The 26,955-nt window shown below is 47.4% G+C and overlaps 2 protein-coding genes across 2 annotated transcripts; one reads left to right on the top strand and one right to left on the bottom strand.

Annotated features, from left to right (window-relative positions):
- Window positions 1-11,935: 11,935 nt before the first annotated feature.
- Crip3 (cysteine rich protein 3) lies at window positions 11,936-14,669 on the top strand. The gene is made up of 8 exons (XM_036168228.1): window positions 11,936-12,001; window positions 12,317-12,411; window positions 12,786-12,843; window positions 12,932-13,063; window positions 13,709-13,780; window positions 13,904-13,998; window positions 14,091-14,148; window positions 14,302-14,669. The coding sequence occupies exons 1-8, from the start codon at window positions 11,959-11,961 to the stop codon at window positions 14,361-14,363; spliced, it is 615 nt and encodes a 204-aa protein (XP_036024121.1). The 5' UTR covers window positions 11,936-11,958; the 3' UTR covers window positions 14,364-14,669.
- Window positions 14,670-15,006: 337 nt separating this feature from the next.
- Slc22a7 (solute carrier family 22 member 7) lies at window positions 15,007-22,086 on the bottom strand. Its single transcript, XM_036168303.1, has 10 exons — window positions 21,606-22,086; window positions 20,899-21,002; window positions 20,644-20,798; window positions 20,360-20,528; window positions 17,610-17,733; window positions 17,214-17,323; window positions 16,592-16,806; window positions 16,378-16,486; window positions 15,670-15,876; window positions 15,007-15,282 (listed from the first exon to the last, which is right to left on the bottom strand). The coding sequence occupies exons 1-10, from the start codon at window positions 21,996-21,998 to the stop codon at window positions 15,249-15,251; spliced, it is 1,620 nt and encodes a 539-aa protein (XP_036024196.1). The 5' UTR covers window positions 21,999-22,086; the 3' UTR covers window positions 15,007-15,248.
- Between the last annotated feature and the right edge of the window lie 4,869 nt (window positions 22,087-26,955).

Below are 26,955 nucleotides of genomic sequence, written 5' to 3'. Positions count from 1 at the left end.
TCTGTGTATCAAGGATGCCGGTGGTCCCCTCCTTTCCATAACCTTCTGGAATAGTGATACCCGGCTAGGAGGGGAGCACTACCCTTACAGCTCCTAGAAAGAAACTAAGATGGCAAGGAGGGAGACTGACTACGAGTTAGCAAGGAAAGAGCTGGAGGCTTTTGAGAACTCTGATGTTTTCCTTCCAGCCAAGTAAGCGTGCTGATGCCAGCCACTTAAACTCTAAAATTTCTATGACTTGGCTAAAGGAATAATTCAATGTTTTATGTCCTAACATTTTCTTGACATTTTATCAAAACTAAGACTACCCCATTTCATGGAAACAAACAAAAGCCATACAAAATTATCTTTAGGCGAGCATTTTTAATTGTATTTGTACTGTCTGACAATGAAAATGTACACTATATAAAATATTCACACACACACACAAGATTATGTTAGAATTGTCTAGAACTAAAAAATTACAGGTCAGGGTTGTTTTTCTTTTCCTTTTCTGTATACATCTGTGTGCTGAACACTTTTTCAAGGCTGGTCTTTCCTGATTACTGCATCCCTGACTTCAGCTTCTATTGTTGGTTTTATTCTATCAGCACAAATAGGTCCTGATGTTTTTCCTCAAGACTTAGTAAATTACTGCCACTGCTACCAAGGCAGCATACCTTCTTCAAGAATCTCCAGTCACTTTTATTCTACTCTGTACAAACACTTGGACAGTAAATGTTATCTAGACATTTGTCTTCACAAAGCTTACTTTTGCAGATCCACAACAGATATCCAAATTGTTACTATAGACAATAGAGTGATAATCCATAGCTAGATGTATTAACTTACTGTGTTACTTACATTCATGAATGATCTGGGCCAATAAATAAATAAATAAATGTTTCTGTTTGGTGAGGTGGCTCGGCAGGTGAAGGTGCTGGCTGCCAAGCCTGTGACCTGGATTCAGTCCCACCAACAGGGTGGAAGAAAAGAACTGACTCTTGTGCGTTGTCCTCTGACTTGCACACACATGTGCCTACACACATACACAAATAAATGTAAACAAAATTAAGGAATTTTGCAGAAAATAAGTATGCTTAAAATCAGTGAATAAGTAGGAAGAAACAGACAACTATATAATGCAAGAACAAAGGATAGAGTTCTGAGTATAAGCATGTACTGCTCTTCTAGAAGACTCAAGCTGAGTTCCCAGCACTCCCATCAGATAGCTAGCTCATAACCACCCATGACTCCAGCTTCAGGAGATCTGGCACCCTCTTCTGGCTTCTGTGGGCACCTTCACAAATGTGCCCACTCCACCACCACCACCACAAGCACAAAATAATTAAAAATGTTTAAAAGACTTTGTAAAAAAACTGTGGAGAAAGCAAAGACATGAACATCAACCATATTGAAGCATTACTGCGCCATTACTTTGATACTTTGTTAAGATTTCATCCAGCTTTCCTCTACCTCCTATATTACAGTAGTTATGATCACATTGTTATTGACTCTCACCCATCTATCTATTTTTTTTTTTTTCAGGGAGTGCCTCAGAAGTCTCCAGATTTTCAAAAGGAAGGACTGAAGCAGACATCTCTGCTCCAGGAATGCAGGGATAGAAAACACAGAGATCATGGAACTAAGGAGCGTTCTTGTGGCCAGTAGACAATCACCCTTAGGCCTAACTTACAGAAGGTGGGTATGGCTGTTTACAACTATATGGAGAAAGCCCTTTATTTTAGCTACCATGAAACAGTTGGTGAGTAAATATGTATATTTGTGTCTTTATATCTAGAGGAAGAACGAGGTAAGAATAGACATAATGGGTGTATATGTTAGACTTGCCACTGTACACCTAACCTAGCATTGAATAAATTACTAAACTCCATCTCTGATGTTAAAATTGTGGGAACTGGTAAGATGTTTCAGTCAATAAAGGTGCTTGCTACCAAGCCTGGTGTCCTGACTTTAATCCCTGGGACCACAGTGGAAGGACAGAACCAGCTCCTCCAAGCTGTCTTCTGACCTCCACACATGCATGGCACAGGCACAAATAAATTAAGAAATAAATCAGTGTAGTTTTGAGAAAACTGGACTTCAAGCTTCCCTATTTTTTCTGGGCCATGTGTCCCAGTGTCTTCAGCAGGTGGGCTCTGTCTTAGTTCTAGCCTTACTTCCTAGTTCATGTAAGAATAAAGGTAAAATTGGATATGGTGTTAGAGGAATGGGATACAGATGTTCAGAAGAGGATCAGAAAGAAGGGCAGTCACAAAGAGGATGCTTAAGAAGTAGTAGGCTGGGTGTGGTGGTGCATGCCTTTAGTAATCCAGCATGCGGGAGGAGAAGCAGGCAGGTCTATGTGAGTTCAGTGTCAGCCTAATCTACATATTGAGATCTAGGCCAGCCAGGGCTACATAGTGAGACCCCATCTTAAACAAGAAAGATGAAAGAAATGAAGGAAGGAAGGAAGGAAGGAAGGAAGGAAGGAAGGAAGGAAGGAAGGAAGGAAAGGAAGGAAGGGAAGGAAGGAAGGAAGGAAGGAAGGAAGGAAGGAAGGAAGGAAGGAAGAAAGAAAGAAAGAAAGAAAGAAAGAAAGAAAGAAAGAAAGAAAGAAAGAAAGAAAGAAAGAAAGAAAGACTAACCTCATGCATGTAGGCCTATGGAGACCAAAGAAGGTATCAGATCCCTAGAACTGGAATTACAGACAATTGTGAGCCACTATGTGGGTGCTGGGTACTGAACCCAGGTCCTCTGGAAGAGCAGCCAGTGCTATTAACTGCTGAGCCACCTCTGCAGCCTCTCCAGTCTTACTGCCTCTATGCACACTGAAACATGTGGTTGGCACATGGGCAAACAAGTGTCCTTACAATTACTAAGGAAACTCCTTATTCTGCTCATCTCAAATGCTGGTAAGGTTGGTACTTTTATGAGCCTCTGTGACTTAGATATTATGGGCTTAGTACCATGGTGGAAAGGAGGACCTAACAAATCTTAGCCTAACTTAGCCTTTTAATCCCTGTGATCATTTAAATGTCATCTACCACAGTTACAGATCTATCCAGAAAACTGTTAGCCTAATTTTTCTCCTGATCTGTAAATCCAGGCACTTTTAGAGTCATGGACTGTGGTTTTGGTAACTTTCATAACACTATAAATACTAATCTAGGGCTGGAAAGATGGCTCAGAGGTTAAGAGCACTGACTGCTCTTCCAGAGGTCCTGAGTTCAATTCCCAGCAACCACATGGTGGCTCACAAACCATCTGTAATGAGGTCTGGTGCCCTCTTCTGTATACATAATAAATAAATAAATCTTAAATACTAATAAAAAAAAGAATTACTAAAGCTGATGAGAAGTAAAGTGTCTTAGGGCTTCTTGCTACAGGACAGTGCAGGTGAATCTGTGCTCTGTGTTGCAGTAGGGGTGGGATATCAGTCAAAGAAAGAGACTCCAAATGTAATTGAGGTTTAGCAACAGCAGCAGAGGAGCCCGCCTCTTAGGAACTGACTGCTCCTGGCTTGGCAAAAGCCTCTTTTAGGCTGGGCGGTGGTGGCACACGTCTTTAATCCCAGCAGCACTCAGGATGCAGAGCCATTCAAAGACTCTAATTCCTTCCAAAGAGCAACTCAAATAATAATCACTGAGTTTAAACCAAACTTGAGAGCCAAGGTGCTAGCACTTGAAAATTCCAGCCAGATGCAGTGGCTCTGTGTGGCTGACATTTTGTCACCACAGTGTTCTCTGGCTCCACATCTGTTCTTACCTCCTGTCATGTTCCTCTTCCCAGGGACAGGCAGAGTTTTTGGTCACGAGCTCTCATCTCAGATTGCTCTTCTTGTTCTGTGCCAGCTTCTTGTCTACTTACCCTCAGTTCTCCAGGGGTGTCTGGAGTGTGGCTGAGGTGTACTGGGGTAGTCCCAGGGGAAGAGACCATTTCTAAAGAATGCTTTCCCATCAAGTGTTTGTTTATTATGCCAGAATCCACATATATTAAAATGATAAACTGTTAGCTGAACAGTGATAGCACATGCCTTTAATTCCAGCTCTTGGGACAGAGGCAGGCAGAAGCCAGCCTTGTCTACAGAGCTAGTTCTGGACAGCAAGGGCTACATGGAGAAACTCTGTCTCAAACCTAAACTTTTTTTTTCTTTTTTTGAATGTAAAAACTTTTTTTTTTTTTTGAGACAGGGTTTCTCTGTAGCTTTGGAGGCTGTCCTGGAACTCGCTTTGTAAACCAGGCTGTTCTCGAACTCAAAGAGATCCGCCTGCCTCTGCCTTCCGAGTGCTGGGATTACAGGCGTGCACCACCATCGCCCGGCGATGTAAAAACATTTTATGTACAACTTCAGGAGAAATAATACACAGATAGCTTGGATATAAAATCAGGTTATAATTCAAAAGTCCAGGGTTATTTTAAACAGTAAAATATTTTCTCTGTAGAAAATAGCAAAAATTATAACATTTCCCAATAAGCCCTTATAAGCCAAATAATAGCTGAATTATACATATAAATATTGATTAGATTCTGGGATACAGAAGAAACCTATCTTCATCTGTTCAAAGAGCTATAAAACCTAAACTTTAATATAAAATTTAATTTTTATTATAAAACTTATCATTTACAGCTGTCACCACTAATTCCAGAGTTTTCCCATGCCTCCCCTGAAAAGTTTTTGCACCCCATAAGCCTCTCCGCCAACACAGTAATCCAAATCAAACTGAATTAGAAAAAGTCCTGGTTTAATGGGTAAAGTGTTCCTGGGTGATTCTCCAGCCCCGAGAGAGGAGACAGGCAAGAAAGACCAAAAAAACCACATGTCTGTTTTCTGGGGTGCAGTTTAAATAACCTGTGGGCGTTGTCTTGAGCATCTCTGGGAGAGGAGCTGTGTTTGGTGGGACTTTCTGAGGGGCGGGGTCTGGGCAGAGAGGTGGGGCTTCCACCAGAACATTCCAGACTCTTTGGGTATAGGATGCCAGGGTACCAGCGGCTGCAGTGGAGCTCCCACCAGAACATCCCCCACATCTAAACACGTGAATCAGCAGGTTCTTAATCATTCTGTTCTCAGGCCACGCCTACCATTGGCAACCAACAGTGCTTTCTGTCTATATAACCTTCACGGCTCTAGACACTTCATAAATGTGTGGCCTTTTATGTCTGGTTCCTTCTACTTAGCATAATGTTCAGGTATCATATCTTATGGCTGAAGACTATTCCATTATAGGGACATACAATATTTTTATCCTACTAGGTTTAGGATTATAATAACAATATCCACATATAAGTTTTCTGTGTGGGCATGTTTTCAGTTCTCTTAGATGTGCATCCATTAATAGATAACACAGTACTATCTTTAAAAAATAAACATATTAAAGTATAGTACTCATATTTCTAAAAGCATACACATCATGATTGTTAATAATTTCTGTAAAGTGAACATAACTCATTGGTTAACACCAAGTCAAAAGAAAAAAAAATAGAGTATTAGCTGGCTGTGGTGGCACACACCATTAATCCCAGCACCTAGGAGGTGGAGGCTGCAAGTAAGTCTTTGTGAGTTCCAGGCCAGCCAAGGCTACATTGTGAGACCTCTTATGTTCTCTTCCAGGCAGTACTTCCCAAAATGTAACTACCATTCTAACTGCTGTCTCAGTGTTTCTGTTAATTGAGGGGAAATCACATCATAAAACAGGCAACATTTTCTCCTAGTATGAGTGTTCATGTTGATAATCCCTGCACTAAAAAACTTTGAGATAGTCTTACTCCATACTCAGGCTAGCCTGGGACCCACCATGTAACCAAGTTGGAGGATCTCCTGCCTTAGCCTCCCAAGTACTGAAACTTTGACTCTCCAGCTTATGATGCCTTTTCTTGCCTAACTGCTCACTTTGCCCTCCTAGTGGTGCCGAGTAGAATGGATGAAAGTGGCATGTGTATTTGTTCCACCCTTGTTTGTTTATTTGTGTTTTTCGAGACAGGGTTTCTCTGTGTAGCCCTGGCTGTCCTGGAACTCGATCTGTAGACCAGGCTGGTCTTGAACTCAGAGATTTCCCTGCCTCTGCCTCCCAAACACTGGGATTAAAGACTTGCACACCACCACTCCTGCTTTTATATGTATAATAGATGCATATTATATATTATTTTAATTTATATTGCAGGTTTTATATTATATATGATTTATTTTTATTTTATGTGGATTGGTGTTTTGCCTGCATGTATGTCTGTGTGAAGGCATCAGAAGCCCTGGAACTGGAGTTACAGACAAGTGTGAGCTGCCGTGTGGGTGCTGGGAATTGAATTTGGGTTCTCTGGAAGAATGCCAGTGCTCCTAACCTCTGAGCTGCCTCTCTGGCTCTTTGTTTCTGCTTTTAACAGGATCAGTATTTCCCCATTCAGTATGATGTCAGCTGTGGATTTTTCATAAATGCCATTATCATATTGGAGTTCCCTTTTATTCCTAATATTCTGAGAATTTTTATTATGAGATTGTTGCATTTTGTTGAGTAATCCTGAATAAACTGAATTGATCATGAGTGATTTTCCTTTCATTCTATTAATGTAGTTTACATTAGTTCACAATTTTTTCTTAGAAATATAGATGTAAAACTCTTCAATGAAATGATAGCAGACCAAACCCAATGACATATAGTTATTTTTATATGCTAGTGTATAAGATGCATTGACACTTGAGAAGCCAATCTTATCTTTCCTAACTGGGTGTGGTGGGTGTGAAGTCTACCCTTCACTACATAATGAATTCTAGGTCAGCCTAGACTTATAGAATGGATCCATCTCAACCCTCACTGCCCCCAAACCAATCCATTTTTCCTTTTCCTACACTTGATTCTGAATTATTTCGGTTGACTCACCAAGTCACAAAGTGTAGCCCACTCAACAGCTCCAAGCATTTAATGTTGGGAACCATATTCAGAGTTGTAAGGGGACAGGTGTGGTGGCGCACACCTTTAATCCCAGCTCTCGGGAGGCAGAGGCAGGCAGATCTGTGAGTTTGAGGCCAGCCTGGCCTACATAGTGAGTTCCAAGACAGCCAGGGTTACACAGGGAAACCCTGTCTCAAAAAAAGAAAAAGAAAAGGCTTATATAAGGGTAAGATGGTGCTAGAAAACAAGAGAGATGATATGTGATCAGCCATATATACAGGTTCTCTACAAGGTAGGGATTGCCGTTTTCAAGAAAGCAAATTGAGAGTCAATCTCTTAGTCTTGCAGTCTGTCTCAGTCTGTCTCTCTCTCTCTCTCTCCTCTGTATGTGTGTGAGCGCCAGGATGCTGGGGATTGAGCCCAGTACCTTGTGCATGTTAGGCATGAATCCTATTACTAACTGACATTCCCTACTCCTTTTTTTTTTTTAAATTAAGGAATGCAAACTACAAAAAGTAGAGCTTCCTAGTTAAAGGGCATATACAATGAGAAAACACACAGAATATTGGCAGTAAGGGTTAAAAAATAGCCAATTTTTCATTTACTTACAGAACTGAGTTATTTTCCTTTCAAACGTTTTCTAGTCCATTAGTGTATTTTAGATTTATTTAATATTCATGGATATGAGTGTTTTGCTTGCATGTGTCGCTGTGTACCACAAGTCTGTGTACCTGCAGAGATCAAAAGAGGGCATTGGGTGCCCTGGAACCAGAGTTATGAATGGTTGTGAGCTGCCACGTCATTGCTGGGAATCAACCCCTAGGCCTCTGCAAAACAATGTTCTGAGCTCTGAGTCATTTCTCTAGCCCTCTAGTCAATTGAAGTTTGAAACAGTCATCTAGAACAAAGGAGGTTTGTGTGTTTGTTTGTTTGATTAGGGTGGCATGGTGGTGTTGGGACAAGGTCTCTTGGTATAACCCAGACTGGCCTTAGTCTGCCATCCTTCTGCCGGGGTTATAGGCATTTGCCACATGTCCAGCTCACAGTTCTTGGTATTGCCTTATAAGTCACAGGCATGTGATCATATCCATGAGCCAGTCTAGAGAGACATAAAATTAGTAGAGTTTATAATTGTGATCAAACTTACCAAATCAGAGTTAACCAAACACATAATAATAGTGATACCCACGTGGAGCTTTATAGTTTACACCACACTTTCCCACATTCTCTAATTTGCCACGTATTTAATGATGCTTATAATTTGTGCTACATGCTAATTAAGCTTAATTAGTAGGTCTTGTGAATGACTATAAATAGTAGGGATGGTTTGCTGCCAAAGCAAATTTTCAGGTTTTCTAAATTAGTTACCTGACGTTTTTGTTTGGTTGGTTGGCTTTTTGTTTTGTTTTGGCTTTTTGTTTTTGTTTTTGTTTTTTTGTTTGTTGTTTGTTTGTTTTAAAGACAAGGTTTCTCTGTGCAGCCCTGGCTGTCCTGGAACTTGCTCTGTAGACCAGGCTGGCCTTGAATTGAGAGCTCTGCCTGCCTCTACCTCCCAGGTGCTGGGATAAAAGGTGTGTGCCACCACGCCCAGCTTAGTTGATAGTTATGTGTTTTAAGAAAATAGCTGCATGGTTGGGAATATAGTTCAGTGGTTCAGCACTTGCCTAGCATGATCAATCCCTGCGTTCAATCCCAAGTGCTGGAAAAAAAAAAAGAAAAGAGAAAAGAAAAGAAAAGAAAAGAGAGAGAGAGAGAGAGAGAGAGAGAGAGAGAGAGAGAGAAAGACAACAAAAAAAGACCTTGCACCTAAGCAGCTGAGCTTCTCTTGATCCAAAGCCTTCCTTGTTACCAACTCTTGAGTACTACTGGACCCCACTTTTCTCCACATCTCTTCCATTAGTACCAGTATTCACACCCAGGGAATGTTTGTATAGTATTCTACATTCATTCACCAACAGACATTATTTATTGAGCATTATGTGCAAGAGATTGAGCAAAGCATTGGAAACACTACGTACTAGGCAAGACTGCCCTGGTCCTTACACTATGGAGTTCACTAAGGGACCAGACAGCTTACATTTGGTTGTAAGAACAGGAAGTTGGCAGCCCTAATTTACCTCAAGACTATATTTGCCTTTTTAGTTTTCAATCAGGTTCAGCTGTTGTGGGTCGGGTTCTGTCTACCCTCCAGCAGAGGATGAGGCTATAGGAGTCACTAGTGCTCATAGCCTGGCATTGGGTACATGAAGGGGAGCTGCTGCAGTTGGGCAGGAGTTGGTAAGTGGCATATGCTTCTTTCGTCAGTGTTTTTATGGTTCACCCATGCTATAGTGCTGCACTCCTTTTTACCACAGAATAGTGTTCTCAGGTATGGATACTGCTCTAGTTTGTTTTCTGTGGCTGTGATCAGCACCACAATCCAAAGCAACACCAGGAGAAGGAGAGGGTCTACTTCATCCTGTAACTTCCAGTTCTTCATGATGGGAAGGAAGTCAGGGCAGGAACATAAGGCAGGAACCGAAGCAGAACCACAGAAGAATGCTACGGACTGGCTTGCTCAGCCTGACTTCTTACCACCAGGACCATCTACTTAGGGGTGGCTATTGGTGAAATTATTAAGGCCACTCCACGTAGTTAAAAGGGAGGTTTATTTTGTGGGGTAACTTACAAATGAAGGGATAGGTTGTAGGGTCTGGCAAAGGTATGGCGCAGTCCAGCTGTGTTCTCTGGAGAACTCTGCTCAGTCTACCTCCAGCATCCAGCATCCCAGAACCAAGAGAGACCTCTCCTCTCCATCCTGGGTCTTCAGCTTCCTCCCTCAGCCCCGCCTCGTGGGCGTGACCATTACCGAAGCCTCAATGGGGGTTGGAACTTCCAGGCCAAGGCTGGGATGGCTACCCACTACTAGTGGCCCCGCCTAAAGTGGGCCAGGCCCCCATCAGGCAGTAGTGAGGACAGGCCCCACTGGCATGCCTACAAGCTAGTCTGATGGGGGCAGCTCTTGAGTTGAGGTTTCTACATTTGTGTCAAGTTGACACAACTAACCAGCACATCTGGATACCACATGTTGTTCATCCACTTATCAGCTGATGAATTCCAGAGATTTTTTTCACCTATCACCTATTGCAGCTAGTGGTATGAACATTCAAGTGCAAGTTTTTATGAGAACATATTTCTTTTAAAATATTTTAAATTTTATTATTTTAAAGGTTGCAAATAGGGGCTGGAAGGATGGCTCAGGGGTTAAGAGCACTTGACTGCTCTTCCAGAGGTCCTGAGTTTAGTTCCCAGCAACCACATGGTGGCTCACAACCATCTGTAATGAGATCTGGTGCCCTCTTCTGGTGTGCATGAAGACAGAGCACTCATATACAAATGAATAAATAAATAAATCTTTAAAAGTTACAAATAGCTGGGCAGTAGTGGAGCATATCTTCAATCCCAACACTCAGGAGGTAAAGGCAGGCAGATCTCTGTGAGTTCAAGGCCAGCCTGGTCTACTGAGTGAGTTCCATGACAGCCAGGCCTACACAGAGAAACCCTGCCTCAAAAAAACAAAAAACCAAAAAAAAAAAAAAAAAAGAAAAAAAAAACTCACTGACTGAATCCAGAACTCACTAGTTGACTAAACTGGCTGGCCAGCAAACCTTGGGGGTCCTCATGTTTCTACCTCTCTGTGGGGATTATAGGCATGATACCATAGTGCCTGGGTTCTAGAGATCCAAATTCAGGATCTCAAGATTGTATTGTAGGCATTTTTACTGAGTGAGATCACTCCCCAGCCTTGGGCTATTTGACACATTTTAAAATCTTTTTACATCAGTGTTTTTACTTACACTACTTTGTTAAATGTCATTTTTTTTTTTAAATCCCATCTGGCTGGGTGGTGGCAACGCACGCCTTTAGTCCCAGCACCTAGGAGGCAGAGGCAGGCGGATCTCTGTGACTTTGAGATCAGCCTGGTCTACAGAGCGAGATCCAGGACAGGCTCCAAAGCTGCACAGAGAAACCCTGTCTGGACAAATAAAAACACAACAACAGCAACAATCCCGTCTGACTAAGGCTGGAGGGATGGCTCAGCAGTTACAAGCACTAGTGGCCCAGAATCCACACACAGAGCCCAGCCATCTGCAAGTCCAGGGTTAGGGACCCCACCTCTCTTCTGGGCTCTGTGGGCTCTGCATACACATAGTACATCAGTGTACACACAGGCAAAACACCTATCCACATAAAATGAAAACCTAAAGACTGATCTGAATGACTATAACTGGCAACAGATTTAATATTTATAATAAAGTCTGGTTTAAAAGTCAAGATGCATTCTATAACTTAAATCTATTCTATCAGGCTTTGGGGGCAGTGGTTGCTGGTTTTCCATTTTTAAATTAATTTAGTCATCTGTCAGTTTCATACATGTGTGTAATATATCCGATTGCTGCCATCCTACACACCTTCTCACCTCTTTCTTTTTACCGTCACCACCATCCCCAGGCCCCACTAGTCTCTTCCCAGGTTCATGATTTTCAGGTTGGGGTTTTGTTTGTGGCCCACTTAGTTTAACCAGTGTCAGCTGCGTGACCATTGGGTTGGAACTCTCCATTTCATCCTGTATGGTCATCAGTGACTACACAACATTTTAACTTAAACTTTCAAATTTAACAAGCGTGAGAATCTTATGAGCAAGCCATGGATTGTGTGCAGGACCACACTTTGGGCTTACAGACTGGCTCATGAGTTCATTTAAGGGCTCTTCATATCACTTACATAGCAGCCAGCCCACTCCACTAAGGAGGAATGAACCACTTAGATATAAGAATGCCTGCCTGCCCCTTGCTTGCTTTCTTTCACTGACCTAGAAAGGAGCCCTTGAACTCAGGGATTCTTCCCTCCCAAGTCTGGATCCCACTCATTCTTTGAAGTTCTTTAAAGTAAATTGATGAATTGCCCTGTCCCTCAGCTCTAAGGTTTTGGTGTCCAATGAGCGTCCACAACTTGATGAGATCAAAGCTGGACAGTGGGCGGGGCTGGTGGGGGGCGGGACTTACCTGCAGGTGCCTATTGTTGCTATTTGGATTAGGCTGTCCTATGAAGAACCATGAGCTGGACTTGTCCGCGTTGCCAGCAACCTGTTTACTTCGGTGAGGCTGGGACCAAGGAGTAAAGATAAGTGTGAACCCCCCCCCTGCCCCAGGGTCCCTTTATGTGTGTGTGTGTGTGTGTGTGTGTGTGTGTGTGTGTGTGTCCCCGTCCCTGTGTCCGAGTGTGTGCCACACCTCCAAGAGCCTAAGGCAAGAGGCACCAGGGTGGGCTGAAGCTTCCTCCTGGAGATACTATTCATTGTCTCCAGAGAGGAGACTGGCTGGGCTGGTTCCCCCAGAAAGCTGAAAGGGTAAGAGGAGGGCTTCTCTGCGCCGGACCCAACTTTGCAGCCGGATCCACCTTGTTCCCCACAGCTGAGAAAGTGAGCTCCTTAGGCAAGAACTGGCACCGTTTCTGCCTGAAATGTGAGCACTGTCACAGCGTCTTGTCCCCTGGCGGGCATGCAGAGGTGAGGCCTGACCAGGGTGGCAACCTTCTCACACCCCCCACCCTGATAGACCCCAATTTCAGCCCTGGAAACCTGCCAAAGGCAACCTCAGGGGCTACCCATCTGATAGGCCTCATACCGGCCAAATTTTGGGAGTCTCAGTGATGCTGCTGGCCCGCGGCTTTGAGGGAGGGGTAAGCGGCTGCTCTGTGTCCCACCCGTACCCTCAACCCCTATACCACAGTGGCAATTCTGACATGCTAGCCTATCACCCAGCCCTATCAGACCCATCAGGCTGGTTACAGTGCACATTTGCACCTGACAGCCAATGCTAAGACGGCCTGTGAGACATGACCCTTGGCCCTGAATGACCCCTTCCCTCTGCCTGTGCCCAGCACAACGGGAGGCCATACTGCCACAAGCCTTGCTATGGGGCTCTCTTTGGACCTAGAGGTAAGTTCCAGCCTAGAAGGGGCCATGTAACTCTGCCTGGGGCTAAGAACAAGGGCCTGACCTCCCTTACTGGGTCTTCTCTCTGCAGGGGTCAACATTGGTGGTGTGGGTTGCTATCTCTACAGTCTCCCTGTTCCCTCCCCTGCCAGCAGAGTTTCCCTCAGCCCCAGCAACTTTAGCCCCCCAAGGCCAAGGGCTGGCCTCCCCCAGGCCAAGAAAAGTAAGTGAAGGTGGGCTTCAACTCTTCTGCTCCCCCGACCCTTCAGACTGCAGTGGACACTACATCATCTACCCTGCCCTCTGCGCCACAGGCCTGTGACTGCTCTGAGCGGTCCAGTGGCCCTGTTCTTTTCTGTTCTCTCATGTGAGTTGAGTTTAAAGGGTAAACTGGACAGACAGCATGATCACCCTCGTTGTTCAAGTGACATGCAGAGAAGACAGAAACTGCTAGTCAGAAGGAAGGCTGGCTGGACTCTGGCCCTTCCCAGCTGGAGCAGTAGAAAGACCCGAAGTGAGGGCTCCTTTGGATGGGCCAGCTCCTCAGCTTCTCCTCTAGTCCCTGTGCCTGCCTCTGGCTCCCCACAGTGGGCAGTGACACCAGGTTCCCCAACACCTGACACCGCTGCCCTGACCAACTCGTGTGTCAGCTCAGGTTTCCTGGTGCTTGAGTTACTCCCGGCACTGCCATGTTGAACTGGTGGGCTCATGAGGCCCTGGGTGGGTGACAGGGCAGGTGGCCCCTAATGAAGATGGGCTGTGGTGTGGTGTGGTGGGCATGAGTGGGTTTGGGGATAAGAGAGGCTGCAGGGCTCTGTTTAGGCCTGGCCTCCACCACAGCTCTAGCTGGGACCTCTTCCCATTAAAGGTCCCCCCTACACAAAGACATTCACTGGGGAGACCTCGCTGTGCCCCGGATGTGGAGAGCCTGTCTATTTTGGTGAGTGCCAACAGAAGACTTGAAGAGGAACACTGAGTAGGTGGCACAGGGCAGGGGGACGAGACAGGGGTTGGCCTTGCCCGCCCCTAGAATGGATGACACATCACTTCTCTCCACCACCAGCTGAGAAGGTGATGTCTTTGGGCAGAAACTGGCACCGACCCTGCCTCAGGTGCCAACGTTGCAGGAAGACCTTGACTGCTGGGAGTCACGCAGAGGTTGGCATGGCGGGAATGGAAGCTATGTTAGGAGGAAGGGGTCTGGAAGTAGGAAGAGAGGCAAGCTGAGGAGGTTCTTTTCTATGTTTCAGCATGACGGCACACCCTACTGCCACATCCCCTGCTATGGATACCTGTTTGGCCCCAAAGGTGGGCAGCCTGAACCCAGACACTGGGCCTATGGGAATGTGTGGACAACTTCTCTTGTGATCAGACATCCCAGGACCCTCCTCTCTCTCCCTTCAGCTCTCAACCCAACACCCATTCCACCAAAGCCCCTGGTGACAAGGCTTTCTCCTACAGGTGTGAACATTGGCAATGTGGGCTGCTACATCTATGACCCAGTGGAGATAAGATCCAAATGAGCCATTCATGGGAGTGACCATCCTAACTCAGGCTTCCCACCCTCTCCTCCATGGTCCACTGGAAGCTCTGGAATTCCCTAGTCCTTTCGAGAGGGAGAAGAAATCCTGGGGCATGGGCATGGGCTCTGTGGTAGACCCGACTCTACACTTTCTCTGCCAATTCTTTGCTTCCCCATTCCTATTTGGATAGGCTACCCCACTTAGAATGGTGACCTCCTGGCTTCCCAGTCCCTTCTCCCAGCGATGCTCCAGTTTGGAGGTCATTTACTGAGTCTCAGCTCTCTGGCTTCTCTAACACAGTGTTGACTCTCGTCCCTTCAGCTCTATAGCTATGAAGCCTAGACAGTGATGGAGGCAGAGGCACAAGTCCGCTGCTTCAGAGGTAGCCCTGGCAACAAGAAGCTCTATCTGTTGGTCCCAGCCTTGGAATTGGGCAGATCCTAGCTCTGCACTGTAGACAGCCTACCCATCAGTCTCATATGTACTAAAGATAATCATAGGACTTTAGCAACATTTCTAGAATCACTTTGTTCAGTTTGAGCATGACAATAAATCCTGTCTGCAAGGAAGTTTCATTATCCACTTGGGAGATGAACAGTGGCAAGTCAATGGCTCCCCATCTGGAGAGCTCCCCAAATCTCAATGCTGCCTCAACCCATGAGGCATCTTTATTTACAGAATCCCCCAGGCATGAAGGGTGCCTGTAATCTCCAGTAGCCCAGTGCATTCTGGGAGGCTGTCCTGTTGCTGGAGACACGATGGATACAGAAGGTGCCAGTGGCAGCTCCGCCCTTGGGCATAGGGATGTGATGTCCCAGTTTCAAGAGCCTGCCTTCTGTCCCAAGCTCCTGGAGAGCTGCTGGGGAGGGCTATCTCTAGTCTCACTCAGTTCCGGATCAGCGTACCTTCTTCCTGAATACTGGACAGGACAATGAGGAAGGAGGGGGTCAGGAATATGGTGTTTAGTCCTGGAGCCTACAAGGGATGGCTCAGGGCTTGTCCCAGCTCCTTGCATACAAGCACACATACTCCTTCCCACAAGTGAGTCACATGTGTCTGGACATAGTCTTGATGTGTGGGCATAGTTGAATGTGCACATGTATATCTCTTGGACATTTGTATATACGTAAGTACGGACTTGTGTATGCTTTTATGGACACAATTTGTACACACTGGGGCATACACCTTGAAACACTCTCCTGTGTACAAATGTACAGGTGTCAAGTGTAATTGTGCAGCCGTCTTCTGCTTTGCATCCTAAGGTCATGGGCATTTGAACCCTCGAATCCGCCCCACACATACACACCTCTTTCTTTCCACGTCCTGGATGGTCTCTGGCAGCTGGGCAGCCTTTGTCTCGGGCAGCAGGAGTGCCGTGCAGGCAGCCAGCAGGGCAACTCCCCCATAGGCAAATTTGGGCAGCATCAGCCATACTCCATCCAGCAAGGCCGCCAGTGGAGCCAAAGAGGCCCCTAGCCGGCCTATGAGTGCAGTGAGCCCCAATCCTGTCTGTCTGTTCAAGAGAGGATGAGGGAGCCATGCATCACAGGGCTCCCCTCCCGGGCTGGCAGCCCCTGATACTGGCTTCTCACCCCCTACACAGACCAGGAGCTCTTAAACTAGTACCCCCCAGAGGGTGGCACCCCTATTCTGACAGAGCTACTCAGGAACCACTACAAGAAGCTACAAGATGATAGTATGGAAGGGAGGTCTGTAGCTTACACAGGCACCGCTATCTGAGGGGAAGCCCCTGGCCTTGTGCCCAGAGACAATCCCTAAGGGCTCAGCAACACCATGGTTAGGATGGGTATTCCTGGGACTGTTTTCTTCAAAGAAGCCCATAAGGCTGACTTGGCCCAAAGTCACACAGTACAGAAGATAAAATTCCCTGTGTTCTCCAAGAATTGGGCAAATAGCCACCATGTATCTGACTGTAGCTAAAGAATGGATAGGGCAGTGCGTGACCACAGATGCCTTCGTTAAGGCAGGTCATTTGCCTGGGACCCCAACTCACCTGAGCACAGTAGGGTACAACTCAGACGTGAACAGGTAGGCTGTAGTGAAAGCACCTTCAGAAAACACTTTTCCCAACACCGACAGAGCAGTGATCCAGGACTTGGTCTCTGGAGGAAAAGGATTCCTGTAGTAAAGGAACGATGCCAAGAACTCCCTGGATCGAGGCGGAGTCTAGGCCCCGGGTGGAGCCAAACTGCCTGACCTCAGCTCACCCAAGGACACCAGCAGGCTGATGCCAAAGGTCAGAGCGGCGCCCAGCAGCATCCCAGCCTCGGTGAGGCGGCGTCCCATGCGACGCACAAGGAAGTAGACTGTGATTTTGGTGGGCAGCTCCACAGCCCCGAACATCAGCTGCACCTGGTACACATTCAGCCCCAGCCCGGACACGTCCAGACTCAGGCCATAGTAGGAAAAGTTCACTCCAAACCTGAACAGAATCACAGTTATCCTCAAGAGCCCTCTCCTGCCCTGCCTCTCTTGTCCTTTGGTTCTTCAGAGCCTGCAGCCTAGGATCCCCCTCACCCCCAGCCACCCATAATCCCCAAGTAGGTTCCACGTGGCCAAAATGCCTTTTACCCTAATCATCGTAGCAACCCTGTGACACAGGAACTAACAACAACCCGTTTGTTTCACAAAAATAGATGGTAAGGATAAGAGCGGTCACATAGGAGGTCATAGAGCCTACACGTCTCTGCTGCCTACTCCACTGGACCTGTGACAGTCCCCAAGAGCGTGAATGATCTTCTACCCTCCAAAGCTACACTCACCTTTCTCACACCCAGCCCCTTCCTCCCAAAACCCTCACTCCGCCAGACCCAACTCAGCCCCTCTTACCACACCACCATACAACACAGTGAGATGCGTCGGAGCTGCGGTGTTCGGAACAGGTCCAGGTATGAGGGTCTTTGCTGCCCCCCTTCCATGGCGACCACTTTGTTCAGGGCCTGGTGAGAGAGAAAGCAAGGTTGTGACATCAGAGCTTGTCTCGGAAGCCAGTGTGCTTTCTCTCTCTTCAGCAGGACTGGGGCTGGGAGTACGCACGGGGGACCCGGCGTAAAGGAGATGACCCCCCAGAGCCAGGCGGACTATTCTATTCTATTCTGGAAGGCAAAGGCTTGTCTAGTCATATATGGTGGACCCAGGAGAAGGGGCACTTAGACACACTACCCACCCCACCCACCCCACCCTCCCCACCCCTGTGTGCTCTCTCATACAAACCGCCACCCTCACCTCCTGGCTCAGGCTGTCCTCACCCACAGGCTTCCCATTGAGTGTGGCACAGCGGATCAAGTATGCTTGGGCCTCCTCCACATGGCCCTGGGTTAGAAGCCATCTTGCAGACTCAGGTACCCACCTAGGGGAGAAGAAGCCAGTCTTGCAAGCCGCCTACCTCCTGAGCTCCCAGGCTGTAGATTCCAGGTCCCCTCTGCCTGAAAAGACACCCCACCCTCAGATCTCCTACTGCCCAGCCCCAGGAACTCAAGCCCAATTTAAGAGCTACCTTGTGGTGGTGGCGGTGGTGGCACACGCCTTTAATCCCAGCACTTGGAAAGCAGAGGTGACAGCTCTCTAAACTTGAGGCCAGGGCTACACAGAAAAACTCTGTCTTGAAAAATAAAACAAAGCTGGGCGGTGGTGGCGCACGCCTGTAATCCCAGCACTCGGGAGGCAGAGCCAAGGTGGATCTCTGTGAGTTCGAGGCCAGCCTGGTCTACAAAGTGAGTTCCAGGACAGCCTCCAGAAGCTACAGAGAAACTCTATCTCGAAAAACCAAAAAAAAAAAAAAAAAAAAAACAACTGAATTGGTCTTACCCTCAAAACCTTAGCCCCTGAGGGGGAGCGGAAGAAGGAGAGGGATAGGGAACGGGTTGGTATGTAAAATTTAAAAATTACATAAAAAAGAGCTAAAAACAAAAACAAACAAACAAAAAACCTTAGCCCCCAGCACCAGCCAACTCTTCCAGCAGAAGGAAGTGGGATGAACTGCTACATAGTTCACCACTAGGAGGCAATAACACACCCGCCTTCGCTAGGCCCGCCATTCTCCCGCCTTAGTTCCCACCACCACGCTGGCCATGTCCCATCCCAGTCCCTTGAAGGCAAACCCCGCCTCCACTTGGCGGTGTCTGACTCTCCACCACTGTCTCTCCTGTCCGTGTCTCACTGCCTGTCTCTGGGTCTCCACTGGACCCTCTGAATTCACCTTTCAGTCCTGGCCTGGTGCTCACTACCTCTCTCTGGCTCAGCCTCTAGCTCCTGTGCCTTGTTCTCTGCTCCTGTGGCATCTTTCTGTTGGCTTCTGTCTTTCTGAATTCTCTTGATACCTTTTTGTCTCTTGGTCTCTGGTTCTGTTTTTGCATCTCTTAGTCTCTCTCTCTCTCTCTCTCTCTCTCTCTCTCTCTCTCTCTCTCTCTGGGGTATATGCATGTGTACATGTTTGTATGTGTGTGCATGTGTACATAGAGGTTCAGGTGATATCATGTGTCTTCCTGAATCACTTTCCACCTTAGTTTTTTGAGGCAGGGTCTCTCACTGAACCTGGAACTTAATGATTCAGGTAGACTGGCTGCCAGCAAGCCCAGATCTTCCAAACTCTAACTCCCTATCTCCTAAGGATTACGAGTACGCATCTCTATGCCATGCTTTTTACATGGAAGCTGGGGATTTGAACTCAGGTCCTCATGCTTTGCATGGTAAGTATTTTACCTACTGAGATATTTTCCAAGACAGCCATATTTTTTCTTTTACTTCCTCCTCCCCCAGACAGGATCTTACATAACCCAGGCTGCCCTTAAACTCCCTATATAGTTGAGGATGACCTTGATACTTAGAGAGGCATATGCCATCACAACTGGTTCATTCAGTGCTGAGGATAAACCTGGGGCTTTGTGCATGCTGGGTAAGCAGTCTACCACTGAGCTAAGCCCCTCCCCTCCCTCAGTCTCCCTGTTCTTTTGTTTGTTTTCATTATTTTTGGTTGACAGTGTGTGCCTACGTGTGTGTGAGTGTGTGTGTGTGTGTATGTATGAGTGTGTGTATGTATGTGTGTGTATGTATGTATGAGTGTGTGTATGTATGTGTGTATGTATGTATGAGTGTGTGTATGTATGTGCGTGTATGTATGTATGAGTGTGTGTATGAGTGTGTGTATGTATGTGTGTGTATGTATGTATGAGTGTGTGTATGTATGTGTGTGTGTATGTATGTATGTATGTGCATGTTATCTGTGTGTCTGTGTGTCTGTCTCTCTGTGTATGTATATATGTGTGTGTGTGTATGTATGAGTGTGTGTATGTATGTGTGTGTATGTATGTATGTATGTGCATGTTATCTGTGTGTCTGTGTGTCTGTCTCTCTGTGTATGTATATATGTGTGTGTATGTGTTATCTGTGTGTCTGTCTCTCTGTGTATGAATATATGTGTGTGTGTGTTATCTGTGTGTCTGTCTCTGTGTGTCTACGTGTGTGTGAGTGTGTGTGTGTATGTATGAGTGTGTGTATGTATGTATGTGCGTGTTATCTGTGTGTCTGTATGTCTGTCTCTCTGTGTATGTATATGTGTGTGTGTGTGTGTTATCTGTGTGTCTGTCCGTCTGTCTCTGTGTGTGTCTGTGTGTGTGTCTACGTGTGTGTGTATGTATGTATGAGTGTGTGTATGTATGTATGTGTGTATGTATGTATGTGTGTGTGTATGTATGTGCGTCTGTCTGTCTGTCTCTCTGTGTATGTATATGTGTGTGTGTGTGTGTGTGTGTGTGTGTGTGTGTGTGTGTGTGCAGGTGCCCATAGAGGCCAGAGGTGTTTGATCCCCTGGAGCTGGACTGGCATCTGTCTGACGTGTGTCCTGGAAGTTGAACTTGGGTCCTCCAGTGTGAGCTGTTACAGTTAAACCATCTCTCCAGCCCCTGTTTTAGCACCCCAGCCTCTAGTGAATTTTGTCTTGGTTGTGTCTCTCACTCCCAGCTGCTTGTAATTCTTACCAGATGCTGATGATGCCTGGAACACATGGCAGGGTGACAGCTAGCAGAAGCCACCGCCAGCTTCTAATCAGGTACCCTATCAGTGCCAGCAGCAGCACACCTCCCGTCCAGAAGATGGAGCTGATGACACCAGCCACGGTACGGTGTTCCACATCCAGCCACTCCAGCTCTAGACCCAGAGCCATCCGAAACAAGGAGACAGTTAGCAGGGACCAGATGGGCCCATCTCACTCTAACGGCCTCCCACCGGCCCTGCAGGCCTTGCCCGTGTTTGTCTGCCTCACCCAAAGGCAACACAATGATGGTGAAACCAGCCAGGGCCGAGCCGGTAAGGGTGCGGGTGACGACAAACATGATATAGTTGACCGAGGCTGCAGATGCCAAGCTCAGCACCAGGGAGCTCACATAGGACACCAGCAGAAGCCGGCGCCGGCCAAACCTGCAAAGGGCCATGCAAGGTCAGGTCCCACTGGGGCTTCCCAGCACTGTGAGAGAGAGTCCCCTGGCCCGGTCCCTTATCTGTCTTGTGCCCATCTCACCTGTCCGACAAGTACCCGTATGCCACAGCCCCCAGCAGCACGCCAATGAAGAAGCAGGTAGATGTAATTTTGTTTAGTCCTCTCTGCTCACACACCAGATCCCACTGCAGATCGGCAAGGGAGGGGCCTTTTGTGTGTATGAACCCCTCTCCAGCCAGAACCTCCTCTCCAGGCTCCAGGGCAACCCTGACGTTCCAGAAGATATCCCCATCCTTGACTAGCAACCTCAGCATTGGAAAGGGAAGACTCCCTCTCTCTGGACCCTCACCACTGCCCAGGAATCCTGTTGCCTCTCCCCCACCCCTGGGGAGACTCCATCTCCATCCACCCTTCCTCTCTGGATGAATCATGGAAATCTCAGACCTAGGCCTGGAATGAAGGACAGAAGAAAAATGGAGGCCTCTGCGGTTTCTCCATCCTTCTCAGCTTTCTGCGCCAACCCCCCACCCTACCCCACCCCATCCCCCACCCCCACCTCCAAGCCACCTTAGCTCTCCCCTGCCTTCATCATCTCCCAGTGAATTAGAGCAAATGAACCCCTCAGTTCAAGCCCAGAACTCAACTCAGGGCTTTATATCCATAGACCCTCTACACACAGGCAAACAAAACTCTCAGAGCACAGGACGGTTATCTCACACCCACACAACAAGCCCCAAGGCAGTGACAGGCCCAACCCATTCACACATCCCTCACCCTGGCTCAGGTACCTCAGTTGTAATGGTGGAGGAGAATTCTGAGTGGTCATACTCCCAGCCCTGAGAGCAGGGTACTGTGGAGGACTCGCCCTCAGGCTTCCCAGAGCTGTGTGCCTCTGTCCCCAAGGTGGTATTGGGGAGAGGCCGGGGATTTGCAAAGCGGAAGCAGGAGCTAAAGCTGCCATCAGTCTCCCGTGGTAGATGGGCCTCCAGCCACAAGTCCTGGTGAGTAAGGTTGGCAGGGGCACCAGGCAAGGCACAGTGGTGCTCAGGCACGGAGGCCATAAAAATGGGCAGGAGGAAATGCATGGGTACCAGCACTCGGGGCAGGGCCAGGAGTGCCATATTCCGTAGCTGGAAGGGGCCAAAGCCACCCACCTTGTCCAGAAGCTCCTCAAAGCCCATGCTGCCCACCCACCAGAGGTCCCTCTGTTTTGTCTAGCACAGCTCAACCTGCTTGCCACATGGACCTTTGGACTCTGGAAGTGGAAATGGTTATACTGACGTAAGCCAGAATCCAGCCCTCAGGGGCTGGCCCAGGCCCTCCCCCTCCCCATCATTCACACTTCTAGAGATCTTACTTTACTAGCCTAGTGCCCACGGGGAAGGGCTACCATCCACCGAGGTCACGGTGTCTATGGGTCTGGTCTTCATTCGGTAGACCTCAGAAGCCAGGCAGGACAGCCAAGGGCCAGCATAAGAGGGCAGCTGGGTGTCAAGGAGGCACTGAAACCCTAGCTACTTATTATAGTGCCAAGGCTGTCTAGAAGAGGAGGTGCCCTGGACACAGCACCTGCTGTCCTGGATGGCCTTTGTCCTGTGAAGCTTTAGGTCAGCCTTGCCTGTTTGCAGCCACAGCATAGTTTGACCCACAGCCCAGGATCCAGGATGAGGGCTGGACTTATGTAAGGGAGCCGTCTGCTGAACCTCCCAAGCTTTCCTTCTACCCCTCACCCATGTCTGGAGTGGGTGCCTGACCTAAGTCACCCCTGGGCCTGTGCTGGCCCCTCTTGCAGTCTCAGGAACACTCTTTGGACATCCAATCTGCCTCTTCTCAAGATCAACCCAGATGACCCGTTGGCGCACTGTTTGCCCCAGTTGCCAAGAGTCCATGTAGCACCTTCAAGAAGCTCCACTGATTCTCATCTACCTGGCCAGTCTTATGTCAACTTCACACAAGCTAGAGTTAACTGAGAAAATGTCGCATAATATCTATCAGCTGTAGGCAGGAAGTCTGTAGAGCGTTTTCTTAATCACTGATCGTTGAGGGAGGGCCCAGCCCATTGTGGTTGGTGCCATCCCTGCACATGGGTTCCTGGGTTCCTAACTTCAGTGATGAACTACAACATAGAGGTGTGAGTGAAATATGCCCTCTCCTCCTCAAGTTGCTTTTGGTCATGGTGTTTCATCGAAATAACAACAATGTTTGGTTTGTGCTGATAGGCACACAGTGATGGTCGGGTTGTTAGGTGTGTGCTGATAGGCACATGATGAGGATCATTGCTAGGAGAGAGGAAAGAGGGGCTGGTGTAGGGGTCAAAAGTACAGATGCTTGCTTAGTCTAATGCAACTCAGGCATTCTGCAGGACACAGAGATTCTTCAGGCACGTTTCTGCCCGTAGGGGATCTACGGAAGGTTCAGCCAGGTCACAAACCTGGAGGAAAGTGTGTGTGTGCCTGTGTTGAAGAGGGTCCCAGTGGGCTGAGGAGAGGAGCTAGTCTTGGGGGGTCAAACAGCCTCAGCTAAAGACTTTCTGCCTGTCTAGCTAGAGTTTCTATTGCTGTGAAGAGACACCATGACCACAGCAACTCTTATAAAGAAAACTTTTCACTGGGGTGGCTTACAGTTTCAGTGGTTCAGTCTATTATCATGGAGGCGTGCAAGCAGATGTGGTACTGGAGCTGAGAGTCCTACGTCATGGGGCAGCAGGAAGTCAACTGAGACACTGGGCGGTATCCTGAGCATAGGAAACCTCAAAGCCCACCCCCACTTCCTCCAACAAGGCCACACCTCCTAAGAGTGCCATGCCCTTTGGGGGCTGTTTTCTTTCACACCACCACACCGCCTCTAGCAATGGGGCTAGTGAAGGTCTTAGCAGGACTGTCAGTCTACCGTTGTATTTTTTTCTTGTTTTGTTTTGTTCTTTTGAGACAGGGTCTCTCATAGCCAAGGCTGACCTTAAACTCACTTTGTTCCTGAGGATGACCTTGAATTCATGATCTTGTCTCTACATCCCAAGTGTTGGGATTCAAGGCAAGAACTGCAATGCCTAACTTAGGTGTTTTATTTGATTGATTTATTGTTATAGTACTTCTACTATTATTATTATCATTGAATAAATAATAACACAGTGGTCACCTCTCCCTCTTTATACCTTGGCTATAGGTAAATCTAAACCTGCAAGCCTTTTCTTCAGAGAGAAATTTGTACCCTGGCTTCATCTTCCCTGACCCACTCAACACGGCAGGGCTCTTCTCCAATGTCATAGAGAATGATGGTGGCGGTTACCACAGTGTTTAGAGGCAGGAGACAATGTGGACGACAGGTATGAAGTACCCAGTCTGGTAAGGGCACAGATCAACTCTGAATAAATAGTGAAGAATGGCTTTAATTGGAGTGCACGCACACGTGGGGGGGGGGGGGGGGTTATGTGTGTATTCAATGTATGTGGACATGTGTATACATTGAGTGTGTGTAGGTGTGTAGGTGTGTGTATTGAGTGTATGTGTGTAGGTGTGTGTGTGTGTAAGTGTGTGTAGGTGTGTAGGTGTGTGTATTGAGTGTATGTGTGTAGGTGTGTGTGTATGTGTGTAAGTGTGTGTGTATGTGTGTATTGAGTGTATGTGTGTAGGTGTGTGTGTGTGTAAGTGTGTGTATGTGTGTAGGTGTGTGTATTGTGTGTAAGTGTGTGTAGGTGTGTGTGTATGTGTGTAAGTGTGTGTATATGTGTGTATTGAGTGTATGTGTGTAGGTGTGTGTATGTGTGTAAGTGTGTGTAGGTGTGTAGGTGTGTGTATTGAGTGTATGTGTGTAGGTGTGTGTGTATGTGTGTAAGTGTGTGTAGGTGTGTTCTTGCATGTGTAGAGAGCTGCTGAGACTGGGCTTGTAGACTATCTCCCTCTTGCTGCTGGCTGAGCTCTCAGAGTCTGCACACTCTGCCCATCACCTTGTGCAATGTCTGCCCCATACTGCTGAGAAAGGAGGAGCACCGACCCTCCTTCAGCCATGGCTTGGTGGCCTCAGCTTTTATGTTTTTCCCCTCCCTCCACCCCTGCCTCCTTCCCTCCATCCCTCCCTTCTTCCCTCCCTTCCTCCTCCTCTCTCTCCATCCCTCCCTCCCTCGTTTTAAGATAGTGCCTCACTCTGTAGCCCAGACTGTCCTTGAACCCAGGGTGTTTCCTCTTCATCCGCTGTGGAGTGCTGAGGTTACAGACGTGAATGATCCTGGCTTCAGTCCTAGCTAGCTCTTGTTCTGGCCTCGACCATGAGAAGCCAATGGGAAATCTCAGCAGACCCTGCACCCAGTGACCGGGGACATCTTAGTTTCTTCTCTAAGGTGTCCCCTCCACTTGACGTGAGCTCCTCCTGGGCTGGAGAGATGGCCCAGAGCACTTGCTGCTCTTGCAGAGGACCTGGGTTCAGTTCTCAGTATCCACATGGCAGCTCACAATCATCTGTAACTCCAATTCTAGGGGATCCAATGCCCTCTTCTGGTCTCCACAGGCACTGCATGCACATCTTGTACATATATAGATGCAGGCATATTCATATATATAAAATAAAATAAAAATAAAATTTTTTATTTTTTCTTTTGTTTTTTCAAGACAGGATTTCTCTGTGTAGACCTGGCTATCCTGGAACTTTGTAGACCAGGATAGCCTCAAACTCAGAGTCCTGAGTGCTGGGATTAAAGATGTGTGCCACTACCACCCGACAAAAATAAATCTTTTATAAAAAGCCCCTCCCATTGTTCTTTATCTTCATCTAGACCCTGACTAGATGACCTTGTCTAAGCCAATCCTCTCTCTGGGTCTTGTCTTTGACCACAGAACAGAAAGGAGAAAGCTTTCTTAGGGAGAGTCAGGAGATGTACCGAGGCATTATGATCCCCCAAAGCAGAGTTTCTCTGTGTAGCTCTGGCTCTCCTGAAACTCACTCTGTAGACCAGACTGGCCTCAAACTCAGACATCCACCTGCCTCTGCCTTTCGACTATTGGGATTAAAGGCAAGTGCTACCATGGGCCCGAATGATGAACAGATTCTTATCTGTGGACATCAGATAGTTCCTACAACTGAGCTGCATTTTGGCATGTCTTGGGAACCTAGGAAAGAGCCTGAGTAGAGGGTCCCTGGAGTCCCCTTACTGTCTTACATGGTGGAGACCCTTCCAGGACCTGGGCCTGCTCAGTCTCTACTCCCATCTTGTGCTCCCTGGTTTTTGCCATGACCAATGAGCTACCATCACTCACACCTGCACACGTTGCTCATGCTGCAGGTTCAGCTGGGAATGGCCTGTCCTCTTCAGCTGCTCACTCCTATCTGTCCAGAGTGTGGTCCAAGAGGCACACTGAGATGCAGGTGCTGTGGTGAGGGAAGGGCGTGCAGTGAAGCCCAGCAAGCCCTTACTGAGAAACTTGAGCTGGGATTCCTTTTGCTTCAGATATGCTGAGAGCTGCAGAGTGGAGAAAGTCATTCAGGCATCGTGCTGGCCGGATGAGGAGCAGGCAGGTAATCTGTGAGCTCAGAGAAGGAGCCAGAGGAGCCAGTGCGCCCCAGGAGAAAGGTGTCCTCCACCCTGCAGCTACCATCCCCGAGAGGCATGCATTTGAACCTCCACAGATCTGATTCCTGACTCCAATCATTCAACAATTGGTTCTGGCAGAAGGATTTGTCTAAATAATTGTCTCATCTTACCAATAAGAGGTATGTAGAGACAGACCCCACCCCGAGATCTTCCTGACCTCCATGTGGAGCCTGTCCCTCACCCCAAGGTCTTCATTAGTTCCATTCAGCTGCTCGTGTTTCCAGCCCTGGTGACCCTCTCATGGCTGACATTTACTCACTATTCAAACATGATAAGCCAGTCTCCCTCATGAACGCTGGACAGTGGACAGAGATGCATGCAAGACAGAAACAGGGGCCATGAAGATGAGACACTGGGCAGCCGAGAAGCATGGGCATAGCCACCTCAGGGGTCTCCCTTCACCAATGGCTTCTTTGACATTCTCAATTGTTTGCTTTCCTTTCATTTTTCTTTGTATTTGATATTATAATTTTTGTATCCTATGAAATACATTGTATACATATATTTTGCTACACAGTGATTCTCTAAAATATAGTTTATTCATTCATTCATTCATT

Source organism: Onychomys torridus, chromosome 18, assembly GCF_903995425.1.
Source record: "Onychomys torridus chromosome 18, mOncTor1.1, whole genome shotgun sequence".
NCBI classification, from domain to species: Eukaryota; Metazoa; Chordata; class Mammalia; order Rodentia; family Cricetidae; genus Onychomys; species Onychomys torridus.
The sequence above is the reverse complement of the archived record's forward strand: the minus strand, read 5'-3'. Positions and strand labels throughout refer to the sequence as shown.

Bases quoted from the DNA above. Each gene is read 5' to 3' on its own strand.
- Crip3 (XM_036168228.1), top strand. From the start codon at position 11,959: ATGAGCTGGACTTGTCCGCGTTGCCAGCAACCTGTTTACTTCG. The intron at 13,781-13,903 runs GTGAGTGCCAAC...CTCCACCACCAG, and splicing joins TGGAGAGCCTGTCTATTTTG to CTGAGAAGGTGATGTCTTTG. The intron at 14,149-14,301 runs GTGGGCAGCCTG...TTTCTCCTACAG, and splicing joins ATACCTGTTTGGCCCCAAAG to GTGTGAACATTGGCAATGTG.
- Slc22a7 (XM_036168303.1), bottom strand. From the start codon at position 21,998: ATGGGCTTTGAGGAGCTTCTGGACAAGGTGGGTGGCTTTGGCCCCTTC. The intron at 21,003-21,605 runs GTACCTGAGCCA...GCCGATCTGCAG, and splicing joins CCTCCACCATTACAACTGAG to TGGGATCTGGTGTGTGAGCA. The intron at 15,283-15,669 runs GTGTGTATGTGT...TGTCCTGTCCAG, and splicing joins CAGGACGTGGAAAGAAAGAG to TATTCAGGAAGAAGGTACGC.